Consider the following 25,606-nt stretch of genomic DNA (forward strand, 5'->3'; position numbering starts at 1 on the left):
CTACTTGGACATTTTGTTATCAGTGTCTGATGTGGTAATGCCTCAAGGACATATACTCCTCTCTTTCTTCCAAACCAGGAAGCTGAAACAGAATGTTATTTCTTTGTGGGCAGCTAACTCAAGTGTCAAATAAAACCCTTAAACTACAAAACTGGCCTTTTGCAGATGCTAAAATTTAATACTGTATACTCTAAATCTGATGTGCCAATTAAATTGTGTAAGGCACAATTTAAACCTTTGCTGTGTTAATAAGTGATTTCCTTAATTACCTAAAAACTATGATTTTCCATCTGAGGATTCAATATTGAAATTTCATACAACTGTTAAATTTATAATGTTTGTGTGTGTGTGTGTGTGTGTGTGTGTGTGTGTGTGTGTATGAGTGGCTTATAGGAGCTGACGAAGCTATTTCTAAATTAAAAATGGACACTTTTAGAGAAGATTGTGTCGATTTTATATGGCTATAGATAATCTGTTTGCATTGTATTCAGAGGTGTGCATACAGATGCATGTAAATGTAAGTGTGGACAGGAAGGGGAATCCAGGGCTCCCATTAACTGGCAGGAGATTACCAACACTAAAGCATTTAGGTACAGGCGCAGAACAAGAAGAGATAGCTCAGTGGTTAAGAGTGTTTGCTGCTCTTGTAGAGACCTATAGGTAGACTCCCAGCACCCATGTCAGGTGGCTCTGTAACTCCAGCTCCAAGAGATCCAATACCCTATTCCGGGTATTTTGAAATCTCCTTCATTAAGCAGAGTATACCTGAAGAATCCTCACCAGAGTCTATAGGCCAGACCACAGGATCACTGGTGTTCAACAAGTCATGATACGTTGTCAGGAGACCTACAAAGTGAGGAGTTGAGAGGTTTGAAATGCTAGGAATGCTGGATAACAGGCTGTATTTGTTTCCTATGCTGTCACACAAATCACCACCAAGTGGATAGCTCAATAGAAATGGGTTCTAGCACAGGGCTAGAGGGCTGGAGGGCTGGAGGGCTGGAGGGCTGGAGGGCTGGAGGGCTGGAGGCAGGATAACCCCAATGACCATATCTGGAGATTTCTTTCCCCTGTGTTGGTTCTGGAAGTGAAACTTAAATCATAGGGCTTACACCAGCAAGTGTACCTGGACCCATTGAAACATCTCTTTGGCTATAATCTTTTCCAAAGTAAAAGGAAGAAAGAAAAGGTGAAAGCTATGTAGCTAGGAGGCAGCAAACATCACCCTACTTACATCTGCAAAGATTACCTGTCCACAGATAGCGTCACAATCATAGGTCCCAATGATTACAAGGTAGGACGGTTTTTAGGGTCCAGTCAATCAACCACATAGGCTAATTCTAAGACAACTAGCTGGTTGTCAGAGTCAAAGAACGGGAGTGGTAGGTGACAAAGCAGTCTGGCTCTCGCACTACAGGAAACCATGTTCAAGAGGGGTGAAGAGGGTTCAGAAGTGGGCCACTAACAAATGAGCAGGTTGAAGTGGGGTGAACAGCAGAGCTGACTTTATGCATTACCCTCAGTTTCGGAGTCAGGACCCTATAATCTGTACTCACCAGGACATGACTGTACTTTCAGTTGGAAGAAAAAACAAAACAAACAAACAAACTAAGCTGCACCAGCAAGTGGACATTAGGAACTCTCAGAAGATTAGAGGGTGGGCGTCAGGTTGGCCTACAAAGAACAACAAAGCATGCTCATACGAATTAGTAGACTCCTAAGTAGCTACCACTCACTGTCAGCTCACTGCACATGTGTTATTGTCTCTTTCCAGCACCGCCTTGCAGCATGGGTTCCAGAATACGAGCTTCCGTTTGCCATATGAGAAAGCAGCCTCGTCAGGATGGAAGCTCACCGGGAAACAGTGCTTGGCATAAAAGCCTGGTGAGCTGAGTGTGATCCCCATAAAGTTGGAGGGAGAGAACCAAGTCCATACAGTTGTCCTATGAACTCTACATCCTTGTTGTGGCTGCACAAACGCTGAGAACAGCCATAGACATCATTCACCCACCCCCAACACAATAACAAAAAATAAATGTGTTGTGTGGAGCAGAGGGTGGAGACCACAGAACAACTTTTAGAAGCTGACGTTTTCTGCCCAACATAGGTTCTGGGCATCAAACTATGTTGTAGCTCTTGACAACAAATGTACTTGACCAGCTGAACCATCTCTGACCTTTATTTTCTTTGTAAACAGTTGGGGGGATAGTGGGGGGACTAACAAGAGGTGGCAGAGCTAGAATCCAAATCCAGGCTATCCTGACTCCTAAGTGCAAATCTACTAAAATATGCTAACTCTCCCCCCAAGGACTCATGAATTCTAGGGTCTGAACTCAGGTCCTGATGATTTTCCACCTGAGCTGTTTTCCCCAGCCCCCAGGGCTGTGTCCTACTTATCTTACTGTTATCACCTATGAGGAGCTCATGTTTGCAAAGTCTGGGATCTGGTATTGTCTCTAATGCCAGATGCAGCTCTTTAATGACTGTATGTTGCAACCCCCTCCCCCAGAACCTCCCTAACACCACCAAAGGCAAGCTACCAGTAATATTATGCGGCTGGCAGTATCCTTGCTTACAGTATTAACTTTCTCCATGGTGACCCACAATGCAAAGCAACAGTGACGAAATACCATTTAAGAAGTTGCTATCATTGCTCTAGCTCAACCAGGCATTTATGCCTTTTGACTTCCACCTTATTAATCCTACAAATGCAGCCAGTTCTTTCGGTGTCCACAAATCCTTAAATGTACAAATACTATGGATCCTCAACAAGTCTGAATGCAAAACCAAAGAACTTCCAAGCCTTGTAGAGAGCTTAATAGTACTTTTAATTTCAGAGAAGGTAATAGGACTGAAGTATTAGAAGGTCCTAACATGAACTGACTCATACGTTTCCTATAGGGTTTGAATGTCAGCTTGGGTAAATTAATAACAATAACAACAATAATAATAATAAACAATAGTCAGGAGAAAGGACTCAGTGTAATGCAACCCTCATCACCCAGTGAACCACTTACCAAATATCCTACATTTAAAAAATAATGTGGCTGAGGTAGGCCAATTTATCTCAGTATATCTCAACAGCTGTTTTGCACAATTCTCAGCTGCTAAATGAAAACCTGGTCATTCCACCTTTCCTCACCTTCCTCCTCAGTCTTAAACACTCTTCATTGTGTGTGTGTGGTGGGGGAGGGGAGTACATGTTAGTGCACATGCTTATGTATGCACGTGTATATGGAGGCCAGAGGTCAACCTCAAATGTCTTCCTCAATTAGCTCGCTACCTTGTTTTTTGGGATAGGGAAGCTCACTGAATCTGAAATTTACCAACTGGCTTCATTGGCTGACCAGCAATCCCCAAGGATCTTCAGGTCTCTCAGCTCTGGGATTAATGATACACGCTGTCACGCTTAGCTTTTTAATGTGTTAGAGATCAAACTTACATCCTCTTGCTTATGGAAGGTAAGCATTTTACTAACTGAACCATCTCTCCAGCCCCACAATAATTCTAAAGATCCATGAGTATCTGCTTCAATATAGAAGCCAGTTCGACAGCCATTTCATTTTTCCTGATGACATTTTCTGATTTACATATATACATATATGCATATATTCCCCATCCCCAACCCCCTTTTTCTGTTTTGTTTTGTTTTTTTTTCGAGACAGAGTTTCTCTGTGAAGTTTTAGTGCCTGTCCTGGATCTCGCTCTGTAGACCAGGCTGGCCTCAAACTCAGAGATCCGTCTGGCTCTTTAATCCCCCTTCCCCTCCATTAAAATATGTTGGGCTAGGTTTGGGTTGTAGTGTTTGCTGTTAGCTGGAGAACTTCCTGCAGTCTGAGGATGTAAAGAGCCGAGTGCCTTGGCAGGCGGCTTTCTCTGGCAGTCCCACGTCACCATAAAAGCCTGTTCTTCTTTGGATTACTGCATGGCGGATTAGAGACCCGGGGATCAGTTCTGGGTTAGCCCTGATTAACTCCCCTGGGTGTTTCTGGGCCAGAGAGGGTGTCTGTTAGACTAAAATCTATACTTGCCGTACGAGTTCACTGTACAAAAGAGTTAATTTTTACTTAAACCCAACTCGGGCTAATCATGAAGCTACCAGGAATGATCTGGAATATGAACTAAAGTGTGCCTGCAGTCGCGTCAGCTGAACCTTCTACCCCCACGCTTCGGTCTGCCCACATGCTTCTGTCTATCAGCCTTGGCCTCCGGATCCGCTCTCGCGCCATTGGTTGGATTTCAGGAAGGAAGAAACCCAGGATTTAAAGGGCTCAGTTTTCCACCTGCCAGGCCGGGTCCAACTTGCCTTTGACACGTATTTGGGAGAACCTCTAGCAGTTCTTCATTTACCACACTGATTGGTTAAAGGAAAAGGAGTCCCCGAGGGTGTCACCTTGACAATCTCCAAAACCGAAACTTGCGCTCGAGATTAGATCCACACTGCGTCTGCGAGGCAGAGTCCCTGCCCAGGTCATCAGAGCCAGCCCCTCCGGAGGGAACGAGGGAGGGGCCTGGAATAGGCGTGGCTTTCCGTGGGAGAGTAGGATTTTGCCCCACCTCCTAAGAAGCCTGCTCTGCTTCCAGCCAATCAGGCTGGCCTATGCAAATAGAGCCCGGGTCACCCCGGTAACCATGATGTATGGGAGCCAATGGAAACCAGTCAGTGGCGACCTCGCTCCGGGATTGGTACTAAAGTAAGGCGACAGGGATCCAATGGACTGTGGGAACAGTCCTCGGCGGGTTGAGGGGCGGAGATATGCAAATGTGGTTTGAAAAGCCGGCGGGAAATCTGAGTTTCGCGGGAGGACCTTGGCGCGTAAACCGTATCCCTTCATTCATTGTCAGCAGCAGCTTCCTGGAGCCATTTTTCAGCTGCCGGCCGCAGCACCCGGGCTGCCGCCGCCGCCTCGCAATCCGTTGCATCGGCTGCCCCCGACGCCTCCATCTCCCCTCGGGGCCTGATATCCGTGCGGCCGGGACCCTCCTCTCTCCAGACCCCCGATTATTTTTGGCCCCGGGGCCTGTGCGGTGCGGAAAAATAAAAAGAAAAGAGAGAGAGAGGGTTCGGAAGCGCCGGGAGGGGAGGCGAGAAGGAGAGACTTGGAAACTCCGACTGCAAATAATAAAGAAATTGAAAGCAATACGTTAATATATCGTAACACTAAAAAAAGAGCAGGAGCGAGAGATGAGAAAGGGGATCCAGCCCGCCCTGGAGCAGTACCTGGTGACCGCCGGGGGTGGGGAGGGGGCGGCTGTCGTCGCCGCCGCCGCTGCAGCCTCCATGGACAAAAGGGCACTGCTAGCCAGCCCCGGCTTCGCCGCCGCCGCCGCCCCGGGCACGTACATCCAGATCCTCACTACGAACCCTTCCACCACGTCCTGTGCCACCTCCCTCCAAAGCGGTACCCTGGCCACCGGCCCCCTTCTCCCCAGTGTCCCCGGCGCGGAGCCGGCCGCCGGCAGCCTCCTCTACACCACGCCACAAGGACCCTCCAGCAGAGCCGGGCTGCTGCAGCAGCCACCAGCACCAGGACGCGGCGGCGGCGGCGGCCCTCCGGTAATACCCTCCCTCGGCAACGTCCCTAGCCCAGGTGGGAGGCGGGCTCCCGGGAGCGGTGGCTGCGAGAGCGCGAGGCTGAGCATCGTGGGCCTCGTTGCTGTCCCTCCAGCGTGTGCTTATTGTTAGACTTGGGGTGCTTCCCTCCTGGCGCTGGGAGGACCTGGGGGCCTGGGCAGGCGCGCGGGACAGTGGGGAGTCCCTCTTTGCGGACCACATTCAACACTCCAAAACTTTTCGCGCCCCCCCCCTTCTTTTCCTGCACTTTTCCCTACCCCCACTCTCCCCTCCCCTGCAACTCGAAGCTTCCTCTTTCTCGGGCGTAGGAAGGGGTCACGCCCCGGATGGAGAAGGGGGTGGGGGAGGGAGTAGTGCACTGGAGAGTGGGGGACCCCAGGGGGATGTAAACCGGGGGACCCGAGGCGTGCCTGCCTCCCCTTCGGCCTCTGCTGCCCCTGGGCGGCCGGGGGTCCCACGGGCGTGCTCCGAGCGTGGGGGCTCCAGTGCCTGGCACCTTTGGGGACCTAGCTCCCGGCAACAAAGGGGATCTGGGAGGTGGAGGGGTATCGCGGTGTGGGAGGTGGAACTGAGAGCCCCCGGGTGGGCCAGGGCTCGCGCTGTCTGCGACAAGGGGCCGGCGGGCGGGTGCTCCGGCCTGGGCGCATCTCCGCGGTGGCAGCGGCGGCGCCCGCGTGGCCGGAGCGCCGGGGCCTTGCTCACCGGGCCCCGGGCCTGCCCTTGACCCGCCTCTCCCCTTGCCCCTTCCTTCCCCGCCCTGTCCCCCTCCCCGCCCCCCGGCGACGGAGGGCGGGGGCAGCCGGGTTCCCGTCCCGCCGCCAGGATCTGTCCCTTCTCTCCGGGACCCGCCGGTGACGTTTCGCACACGTGCGCGGAGGACGCGCCTGTGACTGGGGAGGAGGTGGCGGCGGGAGGGGGCGCTGGAGGGGGAGAGGGGGCACCCACTTCCTCCTGCTCGCCGGCTCCCAGGCCTGGGACGGTCCCGGCGCCCTCGCACCCAGCACCGCCACCCTCCCTCTCCCGTCCCCACCCCCCCACGGCGCCCGCCCTCGCCCGGCGCCGCCGCTCCGCTCGGCCTCGGGCCCCCTCTCCAGCCGGCCCCCCACCTCCCCCGGAGCCAGGCTGCTTTCGGAAATGCCCTTACAGCAGCAGGTTAGTGACCCGGACCGCGCGGGGGCCCGAGCCACGGCCGCGGGGACCCGGGATCCCCGGGGGGCCCCCGAGCCGGAGGATAGGCGACCGAGCGGGGTTTTGGAGTGGGAACGGGGGGTTGGGTGCTTGAGGGAAATGAGTAAGCAAGAAAAATCTAACTAAGTAAATCCCCGGCCTCCGCTTCTAGGAGCCCCGGGGCGGGAGTGGCCGCCCCCGGGGTGGGTATAGTGTTTACGTGTGTTTCTTTTGGGGGGAGGATGGATGAGCATTTGAAACCCAGATGAGGGCTTCACGCCCGTGGCCGAGTTGAGCCGCTTTCTGTCTTGCTTCCCTTGTGCTGAAGGGGGAGGGGGCGGGTCAGAGGGTAGGGTGTCTGTGGGGTTCCCAGGCCACCCGCCACCCCCTCCCTTTGTCCCTGTAATTTATAAAGCGCCTTTGAGAGATGATTTAGGTCAGTATGCGGCTTTCCTTTTTGTTGCTACTAGAAAGAAGTGTGGCCCCGAGGTCTCCCCTTCTTCCTTTCTCTCCTGCATTCCTTCCTCCATGCCTCCTGTCTTCACCCGCGTGTTGAGGCTTGGCCCAGACCAGGCTAGAACCCACCCGGACTCAGATATCTGTAGTTGCATGATAATACCAGTCGAGGACCTCACCTAGTCTTAGGTCTAGATGTGTTTGTTTGGCACAATCAATATTTTGCTGGGGTCTTTTAAGAAAGTCTGTGCACATATATAGGACTTTGGGAAATGGGGTGGGTAGATAAATAATTAATTTTTTAAAATTCCCTTTCTGTCCATAATTTTGCACTGGGTTGGATCCTTAGTGCTTTCCAGCCTAGAGATACTTACCGGGGATGTGCGATACAGTCCCAGTCAAAAGAGGCTCATCCTTTTAGTGACTAGGGTCTGCCAGCAGGGGGGAAGCCGAGTACAGTACCTGCTTACACATACAGTATCCAGTGTGCTAGATTCTCAGGCACAGAATATTCCATGCTTTCATTATCAGTAAATAATTTTGCCGGCGACTAAACATGCTTGGCCATACAATAAGCCTATTTCCCCCTACACAATCGGTTCCTAGATCATAAATAACCTGAAACAACTGGCTATTGACATGCTTCTTGGATTAGATTCAGATTTGCAGGGAAAGTTATTTTTGATAATAGGAAATTGTGAGACTACTAAATTGCTCTAAAAAAAAAAAAACTTAGACTATTTGTTGGACCAGGTCACCGAGACTGTCTAGCCAAATTTATATGTAGTTCACTGTAATTGAGTATTTAAAATATAAAAATATTGCCCTCATCATCTTCCAAGTTATTTCTAAACTTTATTATCCTCGCCATGAAGTTATTATTCCAGGAATATAGGTTGTTTTGAATTTGGATACTCGAAAATAATGTTTCATTATAGGAATATAAATGCTTCTTATACATATTCAGAAGTCTTTTTATGTAAGATTGTAATGTATGCTGAATCACTGGTTAATCTACACTTTCAGCGCTCTATCTTCTGGGAGGGGTACAAAGTTTGTCTCCCAAGTGCATACAAAGTCCTCAGTGTTGCAGGCAAAGTTTCATTTTTATTTTCCTTATCAGTATTTCCGTAGGCTTCCAGTTAAGTCTTGGAATTTATTTGATTTTGTTTTTGAGGCAGGGTCTCTTAGAGCCTTGCACTCCTGATCTTGCCTCGAGTGCCCACATTCTGAAATTAAACACATGCACCACCATGTGTTTTGGAGTTCTGTTGATATTTTCCCCTACGCATGAAGGTTGGGAAAGGTGTATCGAATGAACCAAGATAGGACCATCCAAACATTCTATGTTCAAGAGGAGGTGGGAGGTGGTTCTTCAGGTGATCGGAGATCTAGATCCACGTGGGTCTATGTTCAAGTTGTCGCTGGGAGCATTTAAGAACTTGACAAAGCAAGACTGCCTTCTCGCTAACCGTAGCCTCCTGTCTTTATTTACAAGTTGTCTGCTGTTAGACAAATAGCTTAATCTGCCAGAATTGTTCATTATTCTATAAAATAGGACAGTAATAATACAACTTTGAGGGTTTTTTTTATTAAAGTAATATGATAATACATACATGTACAATACTTAAGCACTAAGGCCTGGCAAATAGTAGCTGCTCCATAAAATTAGTATTCATAAATCAAGTATTTTTATAACTCAAGAGACAGCATAATACTGTCCCTTTGTTTACCTGTATGAGCAGAATGATCCTAAGTTTTCTAAAGTGGTATGTAATTTCATTCTTCTAGAAAATTGAGAATCTATTAATGCAAGAGGCAGTAGCCTATCAACGTCGGATTTACTTTAATTCAGTCATAGCAACCTGCTGATTATACTTTTCCAAAGAGCCCCTCCATGCCTAATAAATCTCATCTGAGAATGGAGGACTGTAGATGCTATTTCAGCAGGGTCTTTTTTTCCTGAACAAGTTTGAAAGAAGAAAAATGTGGGTTCCTGTGGTTCTGTATGCAATAATCTTGCTTCTGCTGTGATGTATGGTTGATGCCAAGTTGAAGCTGGGAGAGAATTTTTAGTCACTACATACCCCAAAATGGATGTTTTAATATAATGCAGTGCCCAGACGTGGGCAGGACAAATAGCTCCACTATAATCAGTACCGAGGGCGCCACCCTAATCGTCCCTGGGAACAAAGCACCCTTAACTGAGCTAAAGCACCCAAGCCTGAGAACAGGAAAGGATTTTTTTAGTGTGTATTTTTCTAAAAATCGCCACCTTGTATAATACTTGGAGGAAGGACAGAGTCTGCGGAGTTTAACGGCATACTGTGTCAAGTTAACATGGGAAAAGAATATCTACTCTGAGTTTAGGAATAAATACCAACACCTGGGAGTAAAAGACTGCAGTGGGGTGGGGGGGATTATTTGGTGTCTTAGAAATAAAAAGCAGTAGTTTCCTTTAACTTCTCATACTGTCCTCCAGTGAGACCACACACAACACACACCTTTAGTCCAATTGGCTATTTTGTCCAACTTACCCTGATTTATAAATAGTCCATGTGACTGGCTATAAGCATTGCCCCAAACTTGCCAACTCTTTTTACCCATCCACTTTCAGTAATATTTTAATCAGGGTGGGTGAAAATCATTTACTTGGTATACTGAGTCTCCCCAAGGTCTGTGAAGCTGCTGAAAAGTGCGAGGCGGAAAGATTCCAGTCCCCACCCCCTGTGCTGAGGGGAACATCCCTGAATTCTTTGAGGTACAAGTGTGTGGTTTGATATGCATTTTCATGGTCGTTAGCAGTTTTACATGATGTTTTAGGGACTGTTTACAGTTGTTGAAGAGCCCCCGCCCAGTAATGTTTCATAGGACTAAGAAGACCAGATAAACGGGAAAGTATTATGTATAGGAAACCACAGATAGAGGACCTTCCTCCTCCCCATGCTGTCTGCCTTCTAAGAATGCCTGGGAAAGTGATGTCACACACAGAAGAGATATACTACAGAAGGTACTAGAAAGCAGCAGCTCAAGAGACTGGCAAGGTGGGGGTCAGGTTAATACAGCAGGATTACTTAGGTGGCTTTCCAATGAGGGGGATGTGTAGTTTATTTTCATCTCATACTTTTCCTTTAAACATTCCCTTCAAATATTTAAGTTGTAGGAATGTGTTTCTACCCTGCTGGCCTTAGTGGGTGTCGGTCGTTTGGCCACAGTTATCTGCAACTTCGAAGATGTGGTCAAGCCAGGATGGAGTCCCCATGAACTTGACTTTGCTGGAGACCCGGAGTACCAGGCCAAGCTTGTGCTGTGTAATGTAAGGCAGGAGCTATGTTAGCCTGAGGTTGAAGCCAGTGAGAAGAAAGCTGATTGAATCCAGAAGATAAAAAAGAATGACTGACTTCCGTTTGTATGGTGCCCAGCTGTTTGGGGCCATTTGTAATGTCCATGCAGCATTCTTATAACTTAACAATATTTCAGGTTAGCATATTCAATACTTCATAAATATGGTGGTTTTGGAATCATAACCTGGGAGTTTATAAAACGTAGTTCTTACTATCCAATCCGCTTTGCTTGCAGGTGATACAATTAAAGGCCCATTGCAGTTAAATTACTCAGCCAAGGTCGCAAGGCAGCAGGGCGCAGGCCAGAACTGACACCCGAGGTTCTTGCCTTCTTATCCGTCCTTCTTGTGAGGAGAGGGCTGTCTTATATGCCCTACATGGGAGGCTTAGGTGTGCGGACGGTTAAGTTTCCATCAGAAGTGCTTACACTGGGGTTTCATGAAGAAGTGAGCTTTGAACCACCAGCTCCGAAGTCACAGCTTATTCCCTAAGAAATCAGAGATATTTGTTTAGAAATAAAAAGCAGTAGTTCCCCTTAACTTCTCATACTGTCATCTCCAGTGAGACCACAGACGACACACACCGTTAGTCCCTTTCCAGTTGGCTATTTTCTCCACTAAGAGAGACTAAGAAATCAAGGCTACTGTAGACACTCAGTGAAAAGGACTTCTAAGTGGAAAGGAATGACAGGTTTTCCTAAATAGTGGTAGCAATGTTTTTAAAGCTTGGTCTGATATTTGAAATTTGAATTATTATTCTTTGGATGTGACATTTCTGGTGACCTGAGAGAGAGAGATGATTTTACTTAATAACAACAGCGTAAAAGGATCTTTGAAACTTTCTTAGGAGAGGGACATGCCGGGAAGTGTCCTGAACTGTCCACATTCTGAGTGACAGGCACAGTTTTTGCACAGTTCTGCGGGCCTTTGCATTGTACCATTGACCAAGGCTCTTCCTCTGTGGTTAGTGCCAGGAAGATTTCTGATGTGTCAAAGCCGCCGACCAGTTAACTCTTTCAGAGGAAGTTGTCTAAAGCCAAAACCCATTTCCTTAAAATGACCTTATTTTACTTGTGGAACCGAGAAAGCTTAAAAATAGAGTTGCTTCAAGCTCTGAAGCCGGAAAGTGAAACATAATCCAACATGGTTGCAGCTCACAGCCTGCCCTGGGACAGGGGTATCTGTTTATCTGTAATCCGCAAGCCAGGAAGGTCCCCTGTGCATAAGGGCTGACTTCCTGTGAGCCATGAGTAGCAATTGATGGGAGCCGGGTTATCAGTGAAGCCGAGTTCCTCTGGAAGCACATTTGATGGCTGGAAGAGGTGAATGCCCTTGGCCTTCCCTGCCAGCTCTCGCCAGTCTGCCCTGGAGAACCTTGTAGTACTAGCATGCTGGTGAGTGATAGCTGAGAACCGCCCCATCCTGCTCTAGTCTCGTGATCTGTTGTGTGTGGCTGTGAACCCCTCGATGTAGGCAGTGAACACAGGGTCTGTATGTTTCACTCCTTCGTATGGCGGGGCTTCGGGAAAATATAACCAGAGCAGCATCCTCAAGTCTCACACCATCACCTCTGCCCTTCTGCATTTAGCCTCTGTGTGAAGACGGTGGCCTGGGTATAAAAGGCAGAGTGAGGGACAGCCAGGTGTAAAGTTAAGTGGAGGCTGGAGGAGTGCCTGGGTTCCTTTCCTGCCTCCACCTGCCAGCTGTGTGACTCTTCATTTGCTACCCTCGTAACTTACTCATCTGTCTCGGGTGGGGGAGACTCACAATGGGGAAGGAGAAGAACGGAGTTGATGTCTGGCCAATGCTTGGGCCAGTGTCCCACAGAGGTGTGATCGAGTTGCCAGGCCCTTTGTGGCCATCTCTTGTACTGTATTCTATGTCCTGTTTTTTTTTACCACTCCCCATTAGTGTTCATTTCAAACCATTTGCACCTCCAACTATGATCGGGACTGGGATGGGGAGGAGTATATTCTACAGTGGATGGATGTTGCCTAGTGCCATCGCTGGGCCCCTGGTCTTTGTTACCTCTTTCTAAGCTGCCCATTGACTTGGGAGGAGAAAGAGAAGAATAAGTTTCTTATTGTCATAGTACAATCAGCAGTACTAAATGTTATGAATAAAACCTTTATTTCTCTGATGGAACATGTTCGTGAAATGTCACAAGGAATGCAAATTGCGCTGTTAACATAGTTTCATGTCTGTACAGTAAGCCATGGTGTAAGGCGAGTTCAGAAACTGGGGTGTCTTGCATGCTGAGCTTTAACTAACTTGGAGATTCCTGGAGTATGTATGTGAGGGCTGGGAGTGTGTTTTGCTCACCAGAGTCTTCTCATGGTTCTGGGTTTGGTTTTGGTTTGGAGATGGTCTTGCGCAGCCCAAGCTGGCCTCCAGTTCTTTATCTAGCTGCTCCTAGTCTCAATTCTTGATCCTCCCCAGCACTGAGATCAGATATATGCTGCCACGCTCCTCTTTGTTCCACATGTCACCTTCTTCATGGTCCCTCTACCCCTTTTGCCTCTTTCTGAGGGGTTAGACTTGCAGCTCTTTCCCTGGCTTTTGGGTATGGTAAAATCTTGATTTGAGTTTTCCTGCCTTGTTTTCCCTGCCTTCCTGCGTGGGTACCCCCGGGGGTGGGGGTGGGAGGATGGGTGGGTGGACATAGGTTGCCTCAAGAGCATTGGTCACCCCGGGTCTTTTTCCTCTTGCTGCCCTGCTCCTTTCTCAGTGGCCCTTCCAGCTCAGAGTGCTGCCTGGCTTCCCGAGCCTTGGACCTCTTCCCTAAGTGACTTCTGACTTTTCCTGATATCCTACTTGTTCCTGGTTTTGCCGTTTACAAACCGTCCCGCCCGGAGATCAGGGTAGTTGGTTCTCCATGTGCTCTCTGCAAGGCCTTTTGGATTGTAGAAGGAACTGTTTGAGAAGAGGCGTTTTCATTAGATGCCTACAATGGGTTTGGCACCCCATTAGCTCTGTTGGGGATGGCAAAGAAGGATGTGGCGGGGGAGCTGCCCACTCTTGAATTTACAATCTGTTTGGGGAGACAAGCTTTAAATACAAGTCGATCTGCAAGCAAGACTTAACAAGAGTGGGAAAGAAAACAAGACTCATCTAGTCCTCTGTACCATGCAGACAGGAAGTATCAGAGGAGCGAATGAGAGGCACTAGACTTCGCTGGGCTTTCATATCCAGAAGCCATGGTTTTTTCAATGGCTGGTCTCAGAGCCATGTATACCTTAAATGTTCTTGGGTGAATTCTGGCATGGTGACATACACCTTGAATCCCAGCATTTGGAAAGTGGAAGCAGGAAGATGAATACCTGGGCAGTATACTAAGTTCAAGGCCACCCACGCTACCTGAGACCATATCTTTAAATTAAAAAAAAAAAAAAGTATCTCCCAGGACACTAAAAAATACAGATACCTGGGCCCTATCAAAGCGTATTGCCCATTGGTCCCACAGGCTTAGCTTGGCTTTAATGCCCCAAATAATTTCGATATGTACCGCCTATTGAACATTCTTGACTAGGCTGAGGAGACTTGAACCCATGGTAAGGAAGCAGGAAGTCGGTTAGCATGAGGGCCACCAGTTGGACTAGTTAGTATGGGGAATAAGGAGACAATTGGATATGTTAGAATTGGTCTAGAAGTGCTTAGGAGAATTGCTGAGTTCAAAGTCAGTCTGGGCTAAAATGACCCTATCTAAAAAAAAGGAGGGGGGCGGGGTCCTAGAATAGGGATTGTTGCTTCATGAACAAGTTAGGTAAGGGACAAATTGGAGGTAGGGGTAAGTCAGACGGAGCAGTGCTGGCAAAGGAGCTGGGTGTTATCAAAAGGATGGCTAGAGCCCTCACCTTGGGTGGTGGATACCAGAGGCCAAGGTTCTCCTATGTGTTGCCAGACATCCAACATAGTCTAAAAAATCTACCAGTTTTAAATTGTTGGTTTGATTGAAAAGGAAAATGTGCAGGCCAAACAAAATAGGTCTCTAGGCCAGATTTGGCTTAAGGGTTGCCACTCGGCAGTCGATGGTCTGTGGGATAATAATAGCCAGTGTTTATGGAGTGCCTGTGGGCATCGAGGGCAGTAGACTAAATGCCTTCTTCGCCTTAGCACGTTATCTGCATGGCAACCTACGGAGTGGGTGTTATTTCCATCTTTGTTCCACGCAGGAGGAAGCAGGGGTTAAGGGGCTGGCTTAGGGCCCTGGTAATAAGTGGGACAACCAAAATTAAACCCAAGGAGCCTGGCTCCAGAGCCTCAGCTTATTTCCTCTTTATCCTCTGTGGCCTGGCATTGGGTTAAGTACATAGCAGGAAAGCAAAATACCTGTCCAAAGGAAATAAGTTAGTGTTTTACCTCTGCAGGTTGAATAACCTTCATCCGAAGTGCTTGGGACAAGAGGTGTTTATTTGAGACTTTAAGACAGCCACTTACTGCTTAGGCTAACTTTCACTTAACTGTAGTCGAGGGTGACCCTAACTCTGGCCTCCACCTCCCAAGTGTTGAGATTGCAGGAAAACACCCTACCTGGCAGGTTGGGGTTTGTTTGTTTGCTTGTTTGTTTTTAATACAATGATGTTTGTATATAAATAATGAGGTGATTTTAGGAATGAGACTCGTGTCTAAATACAGTTTGTGCTGTCGCCACAGCTTTAAGGTCATTTTATACATTGTTTTTAATAATGTTGTGTAGGAAACCATTTTGATGTGGAATTTTCCACTTGGGAAGACATCTTGGAACTCACAAAGTCTCAGATTCTTAAAGTCTTTCAGATGTTCAGATTAGGGATGTCCAACCCGTTGTAAGTTTAGCCTAAAGCATTTGATCCAGGTAAAGATTTCCAGGTTCCATCCCTGTCCTTAGTCGGAAGTGTGACATCTGATCCTGTGAAGTATGTAGGCAGCCAAGAATACACGTTAAGGTTTTCCAGCAGTCAGGAGTCTGGTATAGGATATATGATGTCCAACCCATCGTCCATTGTAAAGAACAGACCTAAAGACCTTCGTTTGTGCCTACTAGCCTCTGGATTTCTAGGTCATTGCAAAGCAAACCATCCTAAGATGCGTTCAGAAAAGCGCAAAAGTGCCAGATATGGTAGCACATGTCTGAATGCCAGCTCTGGAGAGGCAAATGTCCCTGGAGGTTGATCTTGGGAGTTCATTGGCCAGCCAGTCTAGCCCCCTTGGTGAGCCAGCTGCCGTGAGACTGTCTCAAGAAGTAATGTAGACCTGGGTATGATGTCCCTTGTCCTTATTACAGCACTCGAAACAGGCGTATCTCTGAATTCCAGGCTAGCCAGAGCTACGCAGTGAGACCCTGTCTGAAGGAAGAGGAAGAGGAAGAAGAAGAAAGAAAGTGGAGAGTGGTCAAGGTAGACACCTGATGCCATACTTTGGCTTCTACATGCATCCAGTCACACACATATACCCCCAGGAATACCCACATCACACATAAAACCCAAAGGTGTTACAACGAGTTTGCCAGATGACTGACGATCTAAACTTAGGAGGTCAAACTGGGCAAGTTTGCTATGTCCAAGCACTAACACCAGCTGGATGCCTTGGGTGGCTTAGTCTAATTGTAGGCTTTCTGTTCTGTCAGTCTGATCTCCAGGAACAGATAACCAAATGGACAGAAAACGACTTGAATTGGAATAGAGCTGGGGTGTGTCTTTGGGGACATGGGTACTATAGAATTGGCATAACTGGAAGAAGGAAGGGGGTGGGTTGGGGGATGGAGATTCCAAGATCATTGACTCATGATAATTAACTCCTGGGGCAGAAGAATAGTTGCTTAGCACACCCTGGGATGCGCTGTGTGGAGAGAATGCCAGGTAGTTGGGAGGAATATTTTTGATGGGCTTTCTAAGGGTCTGGGCCTGAGCCCTGGAAATATTTGTGGCCCTGGTCTGGAGGTTATAGCAGAATTGCTCAGAAACCACAGGCCAAAAACTAGACTCTATAGTTTTTGGAGGGAAAACCACATAGGTTACATTAGCACAGAAACCTTTCGTCATTTTGCATCTCTCTGTGTGATATGAAGACAAGACAGATTCATCAGGTTGATTTGGTGGGGAGTGAGGGCATCAATACTGTCAGTGCTCCCAGAGACAAGCCATCAGATGTTATTTATGATGCTTTACCAGATCTGCACCTGGCTGCTAAGTTACCCTGACAGAGCCTAGGTTTTGCCCATGTCACAAAGCACGGGGCCAACAGGGGAGTGCCATTTGTAAGGACAGGGCATGTAATTACATCGGAAACCAATATGGCCCCTTCATAAATTACTTTGTTCTTTTGATTTTGCTAATAAGGAAAGAAATAATCTCAAAACTTTATGCTGTGTCAAATTAAAATTTTTAAATGATGAGGGTGTTTTGGAGGATAGAGCCAAGTAGATTCTAAATATCTATAATTAATTTTTAAAAATATATCACCATGTTGGAGCCTGTTTGCTGCACTCCTTGAATTGGCTGATTTTTGTTGCTATCTTGGGGAGCAAAGTGTGTAGCAATCATATTGATGATGTCATATGGTTTCCAGCAGTTCTTGTTACTGCCCTGCTTGTTAGCATCTCAGACACCCTGATTCTGGGGCTAGTCTTTAAAGTGAGTGTTCAGTCCTGGAGGCCCAAGACACAGCGGTGGGGTATGGTAGCAGCGTGGGACTAGGCGATCTGACTCTAGAAACATGCTTTCCCACTTACCAGCATGTGACCTTTCACCAGTTCCATGGGTGAGACACACTTACCTAAAATAGTGGTCTGGTCTCGTTGGCTAGTCGGCAGGATTAAATGAGAGATAATGTTGATAGGAAGTTTGTACTTCAGGGCACCCTACCTCCAGGTAGGAAGTGTCTGGTTTTGGCCTAACCTTCCAGGAAAACAAGCTATGTACAATACTTTGTTGAACACTGCCTTTTGGTGGTGGTGGTGGTGGTGGTCGTGGTGGTGGTGGTGGTGGTGGTGGGTGTTTCCTGATACTCTGGGGGTATTCTTTTTGTCCCTCCAGGAGTGCTTCAGTAGACAGGAGTGGTGTTCTCTAATGATGAAAATCATGTACAAGGTAGTGAGGAAAATAGCAGGGATGTATCTCAGGCATCTGAACTTGGGACCAGTGAGGATCACAAAGCAGCCTTGGAAAGGTTTAATATAGAGCAGGCTCTTAACCCTGTTAACATCTTGACCGGATACTTTTTTGGTGAGGAAGACAGTCCTGCGCATTTTGGATACCTAGGTATGTCTGGCCTCCATGCTCTTAGATGCCAGCAGCATTCTGGTAGATGTCATAGTCAACATTGGCCCCAGACATTGCTAAATGTTCTGGGAGCGAAACCACGACTGATTGAGAATGAATGGACTAGACCTTGAAGAAAAGGAAGGTACAGTGATCATATATGGATCTTCTGTATATGCTGTGAATATTTTTTATTAGTGTATTGATGTGTGCGCATGTGCGTGTGGAAGGCAGAGACAAACCCATGTGCTCATGTGTTATTCCTCAGCTGTCATCTCCTTTTTTAAAATTTTAAGACAGGGTCACTCATTGGCCTGGAACTTGCTAAATAGGCCACCTTGGCTGGCTGTTAATCCTCAGAGATCTACCTGTCTGCCTCCCTAGAGCTGGGGTAACAAGCACGCACTATCACACATACGCCTAGCTCTTAATTCGAGTTTTGGGACTTGAACTCGTCCTCAACCTTGTATGGGAAGCACTTTACCAGCTAAGTTATCTCCTGGCCGTGTGTGTGTGTGTGTGTGTTTGTGTGTGTGTGTGTAGTTTTAAGTGTCATAAATTTGCAAGCAAGTGGTTCTTCACCAGCTCTAGCCTCCTGCTCCCACTCCTGGTAGATGGTATTTGTGTGGCTGACTGAAGTTCGGCCTGCTTTAGGACCAGCATATTATTAACTTGCTGTAACTTGGACAAGAAAGGCTTTCCATCTGCAGTTTGGAGAAATCACTTACATTTATCAATGACTTAACTGGACAAGCAGGAGAGGCCCACTCAGATCAACTACTCCACTTTTTAAGCCCAGCTCTGCCACTTCACAGTTTGATAGTTGGGGCATATGCCTTCTCTCTACAGCCTAGTTCCTCCTGTTAAATGAGAAAAATCCTAGTTCCTGCCTCCTGATGTTCTTATAAGGATCGCAAACAGGACGGTTAAGTTCTGGCTGCCGCTTTGCCCATGGCTGAACACTCTGAAATCCTTGTCTTCGTCATCTACATTGGCATTGTTATTTAGTCAGGCTTCCCTTTCAGGCCAGTTAAGCAGCTGTCTGTCCCCTTGGCATCTCCAGCTTCTGCAGCACCTGACTCTTCCTGCTTAACCTTCCCTAGGTGGCAGTGTCAGCCACTGGGTACACTGAGTTGTTCGCCTTAGTTGGCAGGTGTGACGGGGTGACCCGTGTGTCACAACACAGCAGTGTCAGAACACCTAGAATTCCTCATCCTCGTGTGGCCTTACAACTAATGAACAATTTGCCCTGTAATAAATACCCACTTCTATTATTGTTTCTGATGCGTCTCCTGAATTGTGGCTCGTGAGGAGGGGCCATAAACCAGCATCATCGCTTCGGAACTTGTTGGGAATGTTTTCATGTAGGACCACAGGACCTACTGAGTCAAAAAACCTGGGTGTCAGGGCCAGCAGGTTATTTTGATTACTGGTATGAGAGTCAGTGCTTGGGGAAAGGGGCCCTGGGAAGGGAGGGACGGCCCAAGGCTTTGACTGGGCCACAGTGTTCCGTGGTATCAAATAGTCGCTCCTGTGGATAGTCTAGTCTAGCATCAGAGTTTACAAACCTGGGTATGTGGAGGTAATTCAAAATGGCGACACTGTTGTCTTTTCCATGTATGGACCAACCATCCTTTAAGTGGGATGACTAGGATGGTTTCTGATAACAGAAATTCTTCGTCTTTTATTGACTTTTTGTCAGTAAACATGAAAGTAATTCCTTTGCCTGGAGACCCCCCAACACACACACACAATTTGGAGATAAAATGTAATGTAGCCTAGGCTATCCTTGAACACCACATGGTCAAGGATGGCCTTGAACTGCTGCTTCCATCTCCTAAATGATAGTTACAGGCCTGTAGTATGTTTGTTTGGCCATTGTTTTTCTTATTTTAATTTCTTAACTGCCTTTTTATCTGCTCCCATTAAAAATTTTTATATGTGCCATCAAATTGCCAGCCAAGCACACAAGGCTTATTTGGAAATGGAATGGTGGCTCTCCTTACATGTTTGGTAGTTTGGGTATTTAAAGATATTGTGAGGAGTAATGAAATGGTAGACCATGGGAGAGCAGCCAGCTGGGAACTGGGCACAGAGTGGCCGCAGGATAAATGTCCATGCGATTTATTCTGCCCCATCCCAGTTCGTTAGAAAAACCAAGGCATTAAATAAACACATCAGGTCCTTGTATGAAAACTTTGGGATTCAGTTTGCATATTCATTACCGTTGTATAATTAAAATGAGAAGCATAGAACGTGAACTTATGATTTAAGACTTTTTATTTTATAAATAAGAAAAGGGGTGGAGATATAGCTCCATGGAATGCTTGCCTAGCTTGTACAAGGCCCTCATACCTACCTCTACTACCACAAAAAGGGGGGAAAGTTTTTTTAAAAAGGAATGTTCCTTGTTTGTTTTTAGAAAAGGTCAAATCTGATTGGTAGAAATACTTTACTTGCCCTAGCTTCAAACATCATGAATGTAAGTAACCTGTCCATCCAATAGCCATCATTTAATTTACCAGCATGAATTACCTCCACATTAGGAGGGGTGTTTGGGACCCTGTGTTCATTCTTTTTGAAAAAAAGACAGTCTTGGCCATGCTTAGGAAAGATGATAAGGGTCTTTCATGATCCAAGTGTGTCTCGTTTCTCTAAAAATGGTCTCTCTACCAGTGGCATTCCCTCTTTTTCTGCCCACCTTGTGCTCAGATAACTTCTGGCCACGGCAGTGGTTTGAAGTTTACCATTTGTGGTTGCTCGTACTACAGGGGCCACGAAAGGGAGGCAGGTGATGGTCATTTCTAGCTTGCTGTCTTGTTGCAGCATGTAAGGATCAGCATCTGCCATTGGCTTTTCAGGGTGCCTTTCTGTCTAGAGAAGGTGACCTTAGACACCTGCCATTCTTGAGAGTCGAGTTCCGTTCAGCACTACCTCTTTTCCTGAAGCCAGCCCTGGGGGCTGAGCTTAAGGCCTCTTCTCTTGATTTAGGGAGTAAAGAAATAAAAATAGAGCAATACTGTCTTAATATCAATGAGTTTCATAAATATTTGTCAGAACTTAGTGATTGGATTATCAAAGGGGTGAATTCTTGAGTCTTAGTTTTTATTTGTAATTACATTCATTTAGTTACTGTGTGCTGTTTGTGGGGGGTTGTTGGAGCATAACTTGAGGGACATGGTTCTCATCTGATGGGTTGGGGATGAAACTCGGGCCGTTGGGCTTCGTGGCAGTCACTTTACCAGGCGAGCAGTCTCCCTTTCATTTCTTCTGGTATGTGAGCAACAGTGTGGAAATACCATCACTTGGCTGTCCTTTTAAGTGTTTTTTTGTGCCTGAGAGCGATCCCCTTAGGAAGAGGTGCTGATCCCAACCCGCCTTACACACTTAGAAATGATGTTTATTGCTCTGGAAGATTGCTTTGTGTTAATCAGAGTTCCAAAAGCTGATAAATGTAGAATACATACTTATTAATTTACCTTGGGAAGTAATGCTGCCAAGTGGACAATTACAGATATTTTCATGCTTATCAGAGGAAGAATAAATGAGTTGAATGGTCCCATTAGTATTATCCTGCTGTGATGGCTCCTTTCTGGAGTGGGCCTTGGAGGTGGAAGGACACTACTTAGTGTTAAGGCTTTTTTTTTTTTTTTTTTTTTTTTAAATAAGAAAGTAGAAAATGAAGTGAAAATTTAAAATACAGTCCTGCTTCTTTCCCAGAGGGAAACACAATAAAAGTTCGGTCCATCCATTTCATATCCATCTGCAAATATATATATCTTATATAAAAGTACAACCGATTTTAAAATACAAAAGGGATATAAACTGGCTTGCAAATTCTACTCCACACGGTTAGACATCTTTCCTTAGCAGCATATACTGATGTTTGGTATTCTTTATGACGGCCACTCATGGAATATGCCAGAAGGTATTTAGTTATTCCCACTTGATTTCTGTTATTTTTTTATTCTAGCTGTTACGATTTTAAATAGTGCTACATTGGATAGCCACAAAAGGCCCTCATCACTCCTAATAAGGACACTGTCATTCATCGCCTGTAGCACAAGCTAACACTGTTGCAGCCACTCCCGCTGCTGTCCCTGCCATTGTCCACTATGAAGTGTGTCGTCAGATGATACTGCCATTGCTGAACACTACTGCTCGTACTTAACACACTTAGGGGGCAAAGGACCATCACTAGATGTGGTCTTTTTATGCAGTCAAAAGACTTGGTAACCATGTAAGTAGAACTACACTTAAATTATTGATAAAGGGTATAATTAGGGGGGGGGCGCGGTAACTAACTCAGTAAAGTGCATATGCACAATATGAGGAACTTAATTGAGTCCCCAGCACTCCCACAAAAAAGTCAAGTGTGGTCTCAACACTTGAATCCCAGCTCTGGGAAAGTTGAGCTAGGAGGATTTCTTGGGCACATTGGCCTGCCAGCCTGGCATAACCAGTGAGCCCCTGGTCCCAGTGAAAGACCCTGTCTCAAAGACAAGGTAGAGAAATCCCGAGGTTGATCTCTGGCTTTCATATGTACCCTCACACATGAAGAAAGATGTACACACACACACACACACACACACACACACAGTATAATATAGTAAATGTGTAGGTCAGTAAGTAATCATCTATTTTCATTATCAAATAGTGTGTATGTGCACAATTGTGAAAATTTAAAATACCCCTAGTCCTGCTAGGGTTGTACTTTTATATAAGATATATATTTGCAAATGGATATGAAATGGATGGACCGACCTTTTATTGTGTTTCCTTCTGGGAAAGAAGCAGGACTAGGGGTATTTTAAATTTTCACTTTCGTGCACATACACAGTATTTGATAATGAAAATAGATGATTACTTACTGACCTATGGCAACATAGGTTTGTTTATATCAGCGTCACTACTGTCACAGGAGGAGTGCATTGTGCTGACGTGTTAGAAGACAGACAGCCACCATGTCACTAGATTGTGGGGTATCAGTGTTTGTAAGTGGTATACACATAACTGTATTTTTTGTGTGCAAATGTGTATTTCTGTATGTCTTGGGATCACAGGGCACATGCTTCATCATTATCCACTCTCTCCCATATGGCCTTCATGTTTTTTTGCTTAACATGAGATATCTGGTATTTCCCATGCTGCTCTTTAGCATTCCCCCCAGAGTGGTGGGTCTGTGGTTTAGAAGACGGGCTCCCATGTCCACGACTTTCCCGTCTGTAAGTTCAACCAAGGATACAATATACTTTTAAATGCATCTGCACTAATAATACGCAGTTTCTTTTGTCTGTACCTTCTAACCAATACAATAGAGCAGTGGTTCTCAACCTGGGGGTCGAATGACCCTTTCACGGGGGTCATCTATGACCATCAGAAAGATAAAACAAAGAGATTTACATTACGATTCTTAACAGCAAAGTTACGGTTATGAAATAGCAATGAAAATAATTTTATGGTTGGGGGTCACCACAACATGAGGGACTGTATTAAAGGGTCGAAGCGTTAGGAAGGTTGAGAACCATTGTAGTAGAGTACCACCTGCATTAACATTGCATGAAGTAGTAACGTGAGAATGAGTGAGGTGCACGGGGAGGTTATGTGGAAGAGGGGAGCCAGTACAGCACTATAAAGGACTTTTAGCATCTTTGGATCTGGGACCACAGCAAGGTGGTAGTTCTTGAACCAGTCCCCGTGGAAACCAAAGAATAACCACACAACAAAGGTAATAACATCCTAGACATTCTGGCCAGGGGAGTTGTCTACACAACACTGGGAGTTCTGTACCTTTTCAAAAACAGTGCAATGTTGTTAGCTTCCAGAGAAGTGACAGAGATCTGTGAAAGATCCAGAGGTACTGCTTCCCTGAGGAGGAGCCTTTAAACCAAGTTACTTTAAAAGTACCCTCATTAATGGTCTAAGTAAGCTTAAGATTATGTTAGGCCACTTTCATAGTTAACTGGCTTCTGTTTGGGCATAATGGAAGCCTCCCCCCTCTCTCACCAGGTAAGGTGGCCTCTTGGGTCCTATTCTCTCTGGTGGTTTCTGCTAGCTCTTCTTGGTGAATATCAGGAAAGTGAATTTCTTTGGGGACCTTTGGAGCTGACTCCCTAACAAGGCCAGTGAGTTTCCATCAGGCTTCAAAGTAATCCTATTTATTAATGGTAGTGTATTGATTGTGTATATAAAATGGGCCCAGAGGCCTGTTGGAGTAGTGCTTCCTCTTCAGGACCTCCAGCCCACAAATAATGACACGGAGACTGATTATCAATTATAAAAGGTTGGCCTTAGCTTAAGCTTGTTCCTAACTAGTTCTTATAACTTAACCCATATTTTTTAATCTCCATTCTTCCATGAGGCTCGTTATCTAATCTCCATACTGTCCATCCTGCTTCCTCCACATCTGCCTGGTGACCCCGCCTTTCTTCCCAGAATTCTCACTGTCCAGAAGTCCTGCCTATACTCTTCTGCTTAACTATTAGGGTTCGGGCTTTTTATTACACCAATCACAGCAATCTATCTTCACACAGTGTACAAATATCCCACAACAGCCTGTGGCCATGAGTCCGGTTGAATTATAGTTTAAGATATCTTGCAGAATAACTACTGAAACATTTATGCCCTAGAATGGAAATGGTGAGACATTTAGTGGGCTTTTCATAATTTAGTTGGTGTAGAGGGAAGGTGTTATTATTGCTTTTCTTTTATTCAAAAAATGTGTGTGTGTGTGTGTGTGTGTGTGTATGTGTGTATGTATGTATGTGTGTGTGTAAGCCAGAGGACAGTCTTGAGTGTTGGTCTTTACTTTGTACGATGTTGGAGATGGGTCTCTTCCAAGAGCTTCTGGTTGTTATCCTGTCTTCACCTCCTGGAGCAAACTTTCTTGTTGAACTATCTTTGGGTCACAAGTCCCCAAATAACGTGGAGACTTATCATTATTATGAAAGCTTGGTCTTTAGCCTAGGCTTATTTCCAACTAGCTCTTATAACTTGATTAACCCATTTTTTTTAAAATCTACATTGTGCCACATGGCTCCTTTACTCTTCTTTGTACACCATGTTCGACTTGCCCTGAGTCTGCTTGTGAAATCAACATGCTTAGATTCCTCTTCCTTCTGTTCCTCTCTCTCCCCGGATATCCCACATATCCTCTCCTGCCTAGCTGTTGGTCATTCAGCTTTTTAATTACTCCAATCACAGCAATACATCTTCATACAGTGTACAAATATCCCACAACAGCCTCCATCTCACTGTAGGACATGGAGGTTATAGACACACGCTACCAGGTCCAGGTCTAGGTTTACCTGGGGATTTGAACTCAGTTACTCACAGTGGCAGAGCTAGCGCCCTTACCCACTGAGCCCTCTCTATAGTCAAAGTCCTTTAATACACGTTTTATCAACATTTAAATGTAGGTGCTTAAATCAATCTCGTAAGCATTTATGGAAACATGGTTTTGCTTTGTTCACTTATTTATCAATCCATATTATATGATTTTGTCTTATACCATAGCAGGCACTTAGGAGCTAAAGACGCGATTCCATAGTAGAGTGCCTACGGGCCAGGCATGTTCAGAACCCTAGGTCCCGTCCCAGCACTAACAAATAAAAAGAAAGCTCCTAATCAAAGCCTTCTTGCATTTTCTGTATGACTATGATGCTAATTTTATGAAAGCCTAGATGGTTTCCTAGACTGAGGACCTGAGTGAGTATTTTGTTGTTAGCATGTTTCTTATGTCTGCAGTCAGGGCTGGGATGTCTATGCTCTTCTCAGCCTCCCCATGTGCAGTGTCTGTCAGATCTCCATCTAGACTCACATTGGCAT

The 25,606-nt window shown here is 46.0% G+C and overlaps 1 protein-coding gene across 4 annotated transcripts in view; it reads left to right on the top strand.

The window, feature by feature from the left end:
* The first annotated feature begins 4,796 nt into the window (after positions 1 to 4,796).
* The window catches only part of E2f3 (E2F transcription factor 3), an 82,754-nt gene continuing 61,944 nt past the window's right edge, over positions 4,797 to 25,606 (top strand). Inside the window, exon 1 of one of the 4 annotated variants that reach the window (XM_028880962.1) lies at positions 4,797 to 5,557. In XM_028880962.1, coding sequence (XP_028736795.1) covers positions 5,186 to 5,557 — 372 coding nt within the window. In that variant the 5' untranslated portion in view covers positions 4,797 to 5,185. Of the gene's footprint in view, positions 5,558 to 6,375; positions 6,728 to 25,606 lie in introns of those variants that run through there. The other 3 variants (XM_028880972.2, XM_028880989.2, XM_028880980.2) reach the window with 3 other exon arrangements.

The sequence above is a fragment of the Peromyscus leucopus genome, chromosome 5, assembly GCF_004664715.2.
Source record: "Peromyscus leucopus breed LL Stock chromosome 5, UCI_PerLeu_2.1, whole genome shotgun sequence".
NCBI classification, from domain to species: domain Eukaryota; kingdom Metazoa; phylum Chordata; class Mammalia; order Rodentia; family Cricetidae; genus Peromyscus; species Peromyscus leucopus.